At 47.7% G+C, this 12,488-nt stretch overlaps 1 protein-coding gene across 2 annotated transcripts in view; it reads right to left on the bottom strand.

Moving 5' to 3' along the window:
• Positions 1-12,488, bottom strand: part of FAM20B (FAM20B glycosaminoglycan xylosylkinase) — a 139,165-nt gene that overhangs the window by 17,166 nt on the left and 109,511 nt on the right. For both annotated transcript variants that reach the window (XM_069231542.1, XM_069231541.1), the window contains one exon: positions 12,222-12,281. In XM_069231542.1, the coding sequence (XP_069087643.1) occupies positions 12,222-12,281 (60 nt within the window). The remainder of the gene's footprint in view (positions 1-12,221; positions 12,282-12,488) is intronic.

A 12,488-nucleotide genomic window follows, 5' to 3' on the forward strand; every position in this document is an offset into this window, starting at 1 on the left:
ACTACAGCTGCACCGCCAGAGGCCCACCTGCATTGCCTCATGGAGCTGCATGCCGGAGAGGTCCCCGTCCCAGAGCACCTGAAAGCTCGCACGGGCGAGGGGCTGGGCCGGGGGCTTAGGTGTCTATGTTCAGAGCAGGCCCGGGATCTCCTGCCTGGTGCCGGTAATGTTGAGGCCCTAGCTCCAGAGAACAGTGCTCTGCCCCACCCCCATACTCCCCACCCTGAGCCACACGAGAACCATCCAAAGGAGGAGGAGGGGGGGTGCTATATACGGCAAATACAGCTCCTGAACAGCTGGAGACCCACACAGAACAAGATCCTGCTCGACACACCACAAATATACAGGTACGTGGCATGCAGGGAGAGAACAGACATGGTGGGGTCCGGGCTCCCTTGTAATCAAACTACCATCAAAGCATACCCACCTCCCAACAGGGAGACCAGCACCCTATGGGGACCAAGTGCTACAGCAGAGAGCCTACTGCTTCTCTTCCTCCCCACCACATGGCCGGAAAGGTAGCAGGGCCCGATGGGTATGCCAGTGGGGCACAATCATCATACTGACCACAAGGGCCTGACTATTTTGTGCTGCCCAGGTAGGCCTCCTGGGTGCAAGCGGGTCAGGTGGCAGCAGGGGACAGCCTTGGGACGGATTACCAGACCACTCAACAGCCCACTTGAACATCACTACCCAAATGCCAGGGAAACAGTGGCGAAATGGGCTGTCGAAAGGGCCCAACATGACCAAACAAAGATGGACAAATTCACAGTGCCAACTAGAGAGGCAAAGGGAGCGAGCAGAGGGGGATCACAAGGCTTCAGTCCTGCCTGGTGGGGACAATAAATTGTTTTTCCTGGACTTTAAAACAGCTCTTGAAACAAAGGCAGGGTAAGTGTGCATAGACGTAGCCCTACTCAACCAAGATCTCGCCCAATTGGTGGATCGGGTGACCGAGCAGAAGGGAGGATTTCGTAGCTACAGGACACCATACATGGCTTTTCCTCAGATGAATCACGACAACCCCAAACCACCAAAACACTACTAGATTGAGCAGAGGACTCTGAAAACAGGGCCCCTGCAACAACCTCTGTTTCATTAGGGTCCCCGAAAAAGCAAAGGGGTTGTCCCTGAAAATATTTCTAGAGGAATGGATCAGATCATGGATCGATGCAGAGGCCCTCTCCCCCTGCTCGATACTTGAACGAGGCAACACGTCACTGGCAGAGAAGCCTCCCCCCCCCTCAGGGCTCCACCCTGCCCGAAGATTGCGCGTTTCCTTAATTACAGAGACCATGATGCAGTCCTGCGGGGTGCCAGAGCGAATACTCAGCTTTCATTTCAATTCAGCTGCATAACGTTCTTCCCAGACTACACCCAAGCGGTCCAAACACAGTGAAAGTCCTTAATCCAAGTGAAGCAAAGACTGTGCACCATGAATCAGCTGAATATGCTATGATAGCCTGCCAGTCTCCAGTTCATTCACGAATCAAGGACTGTGTTCTTCGATTCCCCGGAAGAAGCATGGACCTGGCTCACTGAACAGTGGCCTCTGACTGTGAACCAAACCTAGCAATAGCAGCCTGCCTCTCCCCACAGGACCAAGAACCACAACATGCCCGAGACACAGGAGAAACAGTGTAGAAAGCGATCTCCCGACAGGTTGGCCCACTGGATACAGGAGTTTCCACGGAATTTGATGGGGAGTACCAAATGCGGACAAAGGTTGTCAGTCCGGTGGGAGGCGAAGGAGCCTGACCCAGCTCTGCCAGAGACTTGGAAAGACTCTCAGAGAACTGACAGGAGTGAAAACTAGGGGTAGAGAATACCCAGGACCAAGTATTCTTTTGTCACACCAGCAGCACAGTATCCTTGCTCACAGCACGACCAGTTTGGTCCCCCAGGGTGAGGGAGCATGTCATGCCCAGCCCACCTGAACAGAAACCTTTCTGATTGATTCAATGTTTATTTTGGGATTGGACAACAGATGCTTCTTTGGGGTGGGAAGTATAGTGTGGGAGGGGAATTAGGGGGAGGGGCGGTTTCCAGTTTGCTGTTTTGGTTTGCTTCTTTCTTGATACCTTACAGTGGTTGCTTGACACGTCAATCCGCACACACAGGTCCACAGACACGGCAAAGATGACACAACTATGCCTGCCGGTCCCCTGATATTGCCGGCATTTCCGGTTGTGGGGGCTGCCACACCTGGATTGGCAGTTCACTCTTGCCCACACACCTATGTGGCTGCTGACGGTTGGTGGAAATGGCTTCTCTGCAGTCACCCCCAAACTTTTTGCCTTCCTCCTTCTCTTTTTCCGACCTCATTTTTGCTGGCTTTAGGACTCTGTGCTCTTTACCACTGCTAATCAGTGCTAAGGCGCGTATGCTCTCTCCCTAAAACATGGTGACATTGGCTCATACCCAACTGCCATATTTAATTACTTGTAAGCCCCTAGTAAAATGCTTTACATGTGCCCAGGGCATGTAAATTAAATGCTACTAGTGGGCTTGCAGCACTGATTGTGTCACCCACATAAGTAGCCCCTTAACCATGTCTCAGGCCTGCCATGGCATGGCCTGTGTGTGCAATTTCACTGCCACTTTGACTTGCCCTTTAAAAGTACTTGCCAAGCCTTAAAATCCCCTTTTTCTACATATAAGTCACACCTAAGGTAGGCCCTAGGTAACCCATAGGGCAGGGTGCTGTGTAGGTAAAAGGCAGGACATATACCTGTGTGTTTTATATGTCCTGGTAGTGGAAAACTCTTAAATTCATTTTCCATTACTGTGAGGCCTGCTCCTTTTATAGGCTAACATTAGGGCTACCCTCATATACTGTGTGAGTGGTAGATTCTGATCAGAAAGGGGTAGTTCTGATCAGAAAGGGGTCAACAGGTCATGTTTAGTATGGCCAGAATGGTAACAGAAAATCCTGCTTATTGGTGAGGTTGTATTTTATATTACTATCTTAGAAATGCCACTTTCAGAAGGTGAGCATTTCTCTGCACTGAAATCCATCTGTGCCTTACAGCCAGTCTCCAATCCATGTCTGGCTAGGCTGGTTGACAGCTGCCTTGTGCATTTCACCCAGACAACCACAAACAGAGGATACTCAGTCACACCTTCACTCATCTGCATAATAAATGGGTCTTTCTGGGCTGGAATGATGGAAGGGCTGGACACTTACATTTCAAAGGCTAGTGGCCTGCCCTCACACAATGGACTGCCAAACCCCCTACTGCGACTCTGGCAGACATACCTGTACTGAAAGGGGACCTTGTGCACTTCAAAACTACTCTTTAAAGTCTTCCCCCACTTCAAAGACACTTTTGGGTATATAAACTGGATCCCCACAATAGCTACATAATCCTGGAAGGGTCCACGGAGATCACCCACAATAAACTGATCAGTGTTTACTTCCCGCCAGCCACACAATAAAACACACTGCGGGCCCTCATGGATCTAATCATTGCCCTTTCACCAGGTAAGGTGGTGGTGGTAGGAGACTTCAATGACATCGACAACCTAGACTCGTGCAGGTCGACAGGTGGTCCACTGAGGCAAAGGAAGGGGCTAGCACACTAGGCAGTGAGTCTGGGGCGTGGTGCACATGGAACCCTGACGGACGGGAGTACACCTATGCCTCGGCGGCACATAGCTCCTCATCCTGTATAGACTACCTGTTCTTTCTGGGGCTTTATCTTCTGCACACTTCAGGGGACGCAGATACTACCTGGGGGATCTCAGATCACATGCCAGTGGTGTTTAACCTCGGTACACCGGCTGGTGAGGAGCGCCCAATGTAGCGCCTTAACGTGTAGCTTCTTACTGACGACAATTTCACTGAGCACCTTGCACGAAGAGCTGAGGCTCTTTCTTAACCTCAACAAAGGCACTGTGACCTCGCCCAGGACACTGTGGGGGCGTTCAAGAACACAATGAGGGGGGGTGTTTCACTCGTGGGCCAGGGGGTACAACGTGCAAGAGCATAGCTGAAATCACGGAGCTAGAGGCCTCCATCCTGGTCTTGGAGAAAAAGGACCCAACTGGTCGCACAGAGTTGGCGCACGTCAGGTGGAGGTCGACAGGTCGTCCCTATGGCAGTTGTGCTTGGAGGAGGCCCATACATGTTGGATGGCATTGGTACGAAGGGGTGCACCTGGGGGGACAAGTCTAGTAAATTGTTACACTCGCTAGCCACCAAAGAGGCAGAGTCTAGAGTGGTCCCGTGTGCTGGACGGGATGACCAAGCAATAGAAGACACCCAAGGGGTTGCAACAGTTTTTGCCCAATATTACAAATGGGTATACCCAGAATGGGAGCACCCAAACTTCAAATTCACCACTCCTCTAGTCATGGAACTACTGATGTCCTGGTTGACAGTGGTGGAAAGCGAGGCGCTGGAACATGAGCCAACACTCGAGGAGGTGAAAAAGGCTGTCTTTGAACCTAACTCTGAGAAGATGCTGGGTCCAGATGGATTCCTGCTGGAGTACTAAAAGCGAGTTGGCCGGATATTATACCCCTATCCTAGACCTGTTCTGGGAGGCGAGCGTGAAGGTCTACATCCCACTCAACGCAGACTTAGCCACCCTAGTGGTCCTGCCCAAAGCAGGATGACCCCCAACACACTGTCGCCTACCGACCCATCTCACTGATCAATAAAGAGGTTGAACTATATGCCAAAATCCTGGCCAACTGACTGAAACAAGTGATACCCCAGTTGGTCAATCCAGACCAATGTTGGTTCATTTCCCGTCAGAGAACACAGTACTGTATCAAGAGGGAGCATTTGGCACTGGTGTGCATCAAGTCTCAAGGGGGATCTGTGGCCATGCAGTTAATTGACTTCGAAAAGCGATTTTATTCCATGCAGGGGCTCTCCTCGAAAAAAACCTCCTGAAAATGGGGTTTAGGCCCAAATTTCGAGCTTATGTCCAGGTTTTCTGCACCTTCCAGTGTGCCAAGGTGCACATAAATGGGGTGCTAGCTCATACATTCCCAAATTCGGCAAGGAATTAGATAGGGTTGCCTCGTCTCCCCTCCTGTTTGCACTGGCCATTGAACCGCTGGCGGTGCATGCCCAGGTGTGGGGCTTTGACTGGGTCCTGGCAACTGAGAAGCAGATAGCCCTGTATGCAGATGATGTCCTGATGTTCCTCATGAACCAGGCCAAGATGGGCTCCCACTTCTTCAAATCCTTGAGACCTTTGGAACGGCCTTAGTCCTAATGGTTAACTGGACAAAATCCAATACAAGGAGACTTCCAAGACGAGAACTGGCCCCTCAAACTCCCCATATGCAGACTCCTGTATTTGGGAGTTCACGTCTCGTGAGAATCAGACCTCACTTGGAGCCTCAACTTATGCCTACTAGTGAGGAGAGCCTGAGAGGACGTGGCCCGATAGGACAAGCGCCCCCTGACCCTCATAGGTAGGGCAGTTGTTTTTAAAATACTGGTGCTCCCACATTTCCTATATACCCTTCAGAACTATACACTCCATATGCCACAATCCTGGTTCACTTACGTTATAGCAATGGGGAGGAAATTCATATGTGCAGGCAAACCCACATGTGTAGCCCTGAACAACTGTGTATGCATGGTATACAAAAGGCAGGCTAGGGATACCCAATATACGCCTCTAGTACTGGGCAGCCCAACTATTGACCATTTACGACTTGATACATACGGGGTGGGGAGACCAGACTTTTCAGGGAGAGCAGGTTCTTGTAGATTTCAGCTCCATGACGGGTGTCCTATACTGCACAACCAATCCCGACAATCTCCCGGAACCGATCCAATGGTGTTCAGGGTGTGGACTGCTGCCTGCATCGAATCAAGCGGGACCACAGACTTACTTTGGAGACCCCCTTGTGGGAAGGCACGTGGATGACTCAGGTGGCGCAGCTAAACGGATTCCGGGACTGCATCAGGATCTCACGTTTTGTAACCTCCCTCTCCCAAAAGAAATCCTTTGTTCTGCCTTCTTCTGCCTGAGCTGGTCAAGCAGCGGGAGGGCAGAAACCTGTCTGTGGGATGGTAGCTGTGTGGGCTGCCCAGAAAACTCCGTAAGACTGGTAGGAGTAATGTTGGGGGTCCCCAACGGAGTCTCTCCGAGTGCATGGAATCATACAACCAATACTGGCAACAGTATTGGGGTATGGTTCCGACATGTTTGATACCAAACATGCCCAGGGTCGGAGGTACCATTATGTAGTTGGACACAGGTAGTGACGTGTCCAGTACATGGGTAAAATGGCTTCCCTGCACTTACGAAGTCCAGGAGAATGGAGCTGGAGTTTGTAGGGGCACCTCTGCTCATGCTCACACACAGGTGCTTGCACCCTTTTCTCCGGGCTAGGAGGGTCTGCCATAGGGGTGACTTACAGTGATCTGGTGCAGTGACCTGTAGTGAAAGGGTGCATGCACCTTTTCACTCAAGCTGCAATGGCAAACCTGCAGAAACATTTTGCATGGGCTCCCCCTGGGTTGCATAATACATGCTGAAGCCCACTTGGAACCCCTGATGCCCCAATGTCCTAGGTGTCATACACTAGGGGCTTACATGGTGGCACGAATTTGCCAAATGTTAAGTCCTAAGCAACCAAATTTAGAGGGAGAGAGCACAGTCACCAGGGTCCTGGTTAGCAGGATCCCAGTGAACACAGTCAAACCACACTGGCAGCAGGCAAAAAGTAGAGGTAACCATGCCAAAAAGAGGGCACTTTCCTACAGTTTAGCTGTCTCGATATCCCTAATTGACGTCCATACATCTATCTATTGTGGTCTGTGTTCACTACTTAAACTATAGCCGTCCCTGTGCTGTTTGCGCTGAGGGGGAAGGTTTAGGGTTAGGTGGGGGTCAGTGTCAGATAGCGTCAAGTCATGGAGGTCCAGCGCCGTAACCAGTGCTTCCCAGGCCACTGCGCCATCGGTTGACCTCTGTCTTCTTCAAGCCTCCTACATTTTAAACACCCCCTCATATCCAACCCATTTCAGCATCTCTCTCTTCAAGCCCTCATAAGTGGGACCCCTGGGTTTCTTCCATAGTCTTGTGATTTCCCTTTTGGCTATGATGTATGCCAAGCCCTGAAACTGGCTCATTATTTTCGTTTCTGAGGTATATGAAAACTAGCGAAGGCGGCAATGGCCCAGGGCACAGGGGATCTCCTGTTCTGTGATCGAGACCATTGTGTTGGTAATCCTGTCCCAATAGCCTACTAGTCGTGGGCAGTTCCAAACATATGTAAAAATTCCCCATGTAACTCTCCACATCAAGGGTATTTCGCCTCCATGTCCCCAAAGTACCGACTGATTCTACTGGGGTAAGGTAGGCTCTGTGGAGTATATAAAGGTTAATTGACTTAAAGCAAGCATTGAAAGACACCTTGACACCTTGGGTATTTCCTCCAGGAAAGGTACCCAGTCTCTATCACCTATGTGGTTATCTAGATCCTCTTCCCACTTCGCCTTAAGTGTCAGTAATGAATTTAGCTCCTGATCTGTCTACTGTAAAGACACGTACCTGCTTTGTATTTCCCAGCCGCAATGACCAGATACTGGAATATCTCTGAGGGGGACGGTTCTTCTAATCCTCGTTTCCAACAACGGCTAATAGTAGATGGCACCGCACGGTGCAGGAAAAAATGCCCTAGTAGCTTTACTGAAAATCTACAAATGGCCCATATAAAGCCCCCTTTGTGGTTGCCCCCTCCACCAGTCTCCCTCGTGGGATAACGCCAGCAGGAACGTCATCGGGATGGCAGGGGAATATGGTATGTTAAGCTTGCTTCTATGAAGACACCTATCCCAGCATTTTCGTGCCACCAAAACCTCTTGTGTCTCTCCTGCTACTGGGGTCCCTGGCCGAAGGAGGATACCAGCGAATTCACTCACCGCTAGGGCATTCAGAGAAGCCTCCCCATCTGGTGGTAACCGTGCTGCTATCCATTGGGTCAGCCACTGCAGTTGTCCTGCCAAGTAATATGCTTTAAAATTTGGAATGGCCATTCCCCCTCTGTTAACGGCCTTTGGAGTTTGACGAGTGGAAGCAGTCTATTGCCTGTGCCCCACAGGAACCCCAATATCATTGAGTTCAAGTTCAGTGAACCAGGAGTGGGGAATCCATATCGGTAGTACCACAAAATAATAAAGTAGATGGGGCAAAGCCACCATTTATAAAAGCACCCATCACCCCACCAACGAAAGTGAGAGTGTGCCCCAAAATTCCAAGCTAGTTCTTAAGTCTTGTGTAGCTTTCCCCAGGTTGCCCTCTAAAAAGTCTTCCGGACCGTGGTAAATGTGTGTTCCAAAATATGAGAGGCACTAGGCCTCCCATTGTAACAGTTCCAAATCCAGTTGTTTGGTCCGTGGGGATTTTTGCAGAGAATACGCAGGTTTTTTGCCAGTTGACTCGTAAACCCGACAGGTCGCCAAAGTGGTCCAAGAGGGAGCGAGCACCTGCGAGGGCCCCCGTGTGTCTCGTAGAAAAGGTAGGAAGTCATCCGCATATAGCGCTATATGCTGCTCCTGGTACACCAAGCATACTTTACACCTCAATGGCTATGGGCAATCCGAATCCGCGATTCACCAGCATGACCCAGATGCCAAGACTTGAACAGTGATTTCTTCCACATGGTGTGGTCTTGTCCCGTCGTTATAAGTAACTACTGGGATAATATTCTGTCTACCCTGTCACACATGGTGGGCACACATATAGAGCTGCACTGCAAACTAACACTGTTGAGCATCCTAGATTACAGAGTACCCCGCAGGAACAGAATCCTGGTGGGGCTAGGCATCCTTTTGGCTAAGAGAGATATAGCCGAACACTGGAACTCCCCCTCTGCACCTCCAACAAGGATGTGGACGAATGGCACGGATTGGTGCTCGAAAATAGAGAAAACCACTTACACAGCAAGAAGATGCCCAGGCAAATACATGTAAGTATGGGGCAAATTGTAGACTTATCAAGGTATGAATGGGTAGATCTACAAGGAGAGACTCATGTAACAAATAGCCTCGGTTTGGACTAGGGGATGTGTTGGTGATCTGGAAGAATCAGGTTGGTGCGGTTTTCATGCATCTCTGTTAAAGCAACCTACTGTACTGTTTGTATTAACATTTATAAAATGTTTTTATAAAAAATTCTCTAAAGCTGTATTAGCCTTTTCAATAAAGAACTTATATGCCTTAAATAACATATCCCTTAGGGAAGCATGAACGTCCCATGAGAATCCAGTGGGACACACCCAAGCTTGTCCTCTAGTAATGAGGCTGGTATCCACAGCACAGATGACAGACTCTGAAGTGTCTAGTCCAGAACCTTCTTCACAGTGACATCATTTACTGTATGAGCAAAGGCATTGTGCATTCACTCTGGCAAAGCCAGCAACACCATTTATATCATGTCCCAAAAGGCATGTGTGTAACAGCCCAAGAGACATATGCATTCAGAGAGCATAATTGTCAAACTTTCATAAGAAAATACGTTTTGGCCCACACAATTGATTATTTTTGAGGAATTAAGGTTTATCTTACTCAGGAAGGCCTGTTCTCCATGGCTTTTCGTTGCTGGATGTTGCAAAACATCTGGCTCACCTGCAGTTATGAGACTTCGCAGATGCTGCTGAAATGGTTTTGACAAAGGAGTCAGCATTGAGTCAGTCGGGGGTGGCCCTTGTTGGTGGCCCAGGTTGCAAAGCTTCAGCGTAGTGGATAACTTTACTCGCTTCTGCTGCTCCCCACAATTCCAGGAATTATGCCACCCTGCAGACAATGACTGCAACTTAGGCACTTTCCTAAGTAGATATTACAAGAGCCATAAATCTACAAAATAAACATGAATGAAATTCACTGAAAAAATTGGAGAAGGTTGCCCATTTTGATACTGGGTAGTATCTTTACCTTAGACTCCAGCCTCCAGGAAACATCAGTCATTGGCTGTTATCCAGACAGCAGTGGTCTTGGGCAGACTCTAGGCTTCCTTGCCTGGGGGCTTCACTGCCAAGGAGCAGGCTTTGCTGATTCAGTGCTTGTTTATGCAGGTACAACAGTCATACAGCTGCGGTTTGATCTCCTTATGTACACAAAGAGGGATGGAGATTTACCCTCTCTCGGCATGTGCTTTTCTAAGAGGCCAGCACAACGTCGTGAAACATGGTATATGCAGCATCTGTTCTCACCTACCATACTACCATCTGATCTGGCTGCTAAATCAAGACTATTCACACATAGTACATAATCTCTTCTAGCCAGTCAGTGGCTATTCTAAAACTGCTGAGTTGCGCTGTGATTTTCTTGCTTTGTTTCTACTGAACCAAGGTAAGCATCTTTATCAACCCACAACTTTTCGTCATACCTGAAAATACTTAAAGGATTTACTGTAAACTCCAGAATGAGTATTCTACAGACTATTCTCCTTTGAGGAAAATTATCCCAGTAACTGACATGGGACTGGCGTCCGGTAAAATGGGAACCTCCAACACCACAACAGATACGCTTTGCAGGACCTCCTGTAGTGCACTGCCAGAGCCACCTGTGATAATCACTCCAAGACTAAAGTCTTGTACCACTGTGGTTACTCTCGGTCTCCAAGAATGATCAGCCACACACAATGTATCCCTCCCACATGAAATCCTACACTCCACAACTTGAATTGATTGTCAATGTGGCTAGATTAGTCTCCTTTTTATGGGCAAGCGCAAAGCGCTCTGCCCCTTGTTGTAATATCTCTTTGGGCTTCAAACCACGCCCACGTCACGTCAGTTTCGTTCATTGGCTCTTGAGCTTGCCTTTTAAAATCTGCTTGCTTTCATTAGTGAAAGGCATGCATAAGTCATGCCTATTCCGGTGTTTAGCCATCCTCGAGCGCGGCGACCAAGTACTGAAAACATACGAGGCTCCACATTTTCCTTCCGATTTTTTGACTACTTTTTCTCTTTTTTCGTAGTGCGATCTCGCTGGGCAGAAGTCAAGCACTTTGCATGACATAGACCCTGTTACATAGTTAATTGCACTTTTGCCCATTACGTAGATAATTGCACTTTTGCCGGTTACATGGATAATTGCACTTTTGCCGGTAGGTTTTAGTACGAGTGAACTTTTACTTCCCTTTGTGTGTCTGCTTTGCACTGATGGCGGCCGTCAGCTCGCTTATGTGAAACTTTTACTATTCAGTTTATATCGCAAGAAAAGTCCAGTTAGTTATGTGAAACTGTTTTATTTTAATTTTCAATTTATGTGGCAAGAAAAGTCAGGTTAGGAGATTACAATGCTAATTGCTCTAGCTCAAGCAAATGCAAGACCGGTTGCATTGCAAATACTTGTTTTATTTCATCCTTCGAAAGTTAGTTGTGAAAGATGGTTGTAGTCACTGGATTTTTCCCCAGCGACTTTAAATTTGAATTGTCTCACTTTTTCCTCTAAAAAAGTGATTGAAATTCATGCAGTTTAACCTGCAGACAGGCTAAAAATACTTCTAAAGGACCTGTTTCAAAGAAACGTTCAATCTCTCGATCTCATTCGCTAAGTATATCAATGTGGATACAAAACAACCTATTATCAAGGACTGATAGACATTAAATTGAGGAGTAGCAGTCAACATACCCCCAAACAAACAATTGTTACTGCTCTCCCAGTGATAACCACTAAACCAGTTCCCAACATCTGATAACTAAGCACGAAGTGATACAGTCAACATGCTGCCAAACGCAGTCTACATTTTTTTCCATTAAGTACTGCAAACGTATGTCTAACAGTTTGTGGTATAGGTGAAGTGAATGTGTTTTCAAGCTGCAGTTAACTCATCCCATACAAAAGGAAACAAATACCTGTGAAGGAAATTAATGCCCGTGGAGAATAAGGTCACATAAGGTAAAAAAAAGACCAAGTCAACAAATTTATGAGGCGGTGAAGATAACAAATCCAAAACAAACAATGGATGCTCAGTAAGATGATGGTGTTGTGATCTTTAAAACAGGCAGTGGCTCGGTCCCTGGAGGATATTTAAAAACCATTTAAACCCTATCCTAGCTAGCATTCTAACTAACTTAAAATGTGTATTTTATTTTGAGCCACAAGCATTTATTTCAATAGGAAAGCAAGCCATTTTCTCGTAGCAGAGAGTGTGGATCTTTTATTCAAGATGATGTGTTGCCTATTCTCCCACCAGTTTGGGACCTATTGACTTCTACTGTGCTCCTCTGAACATCCTACTTACATGCAGCACTGATACAGTGGGGCAAGGATACTCCTTTCATCTAGCGTAGGATTTCCAAAGCTGAAAAAAAACAACAACAAAAAATGTCATCAGGTACACACACCAAACCAACTCATTTATTTTGCAGGCTACTATTTAGCATTTTAACTCAGTATTTGTATACATCCTGAGAAACATGTGGATCTGTATTAAAAAGACATTTATGGTAATACTATGGTAGCAGATAATGGGATTTCATCCAAAACGACTTTCTTTCACCTCACACTC

Source organism: Pleurodeles waltl, chromosome 4_2, assembly GCF_031143425.1.
Source record: "Pleurodeles waltl isolate 20211129_DDA chromosome 4_2, aPleWal1.hap1.20221129, whole genome shotgun sequence".
Taxonomy (NCBI): Eukaryota; Metazoa; Chordata; class Amphibia; order Caudata; family Salamandridae; genus Pleurodeles; species Pleurodeles waltl.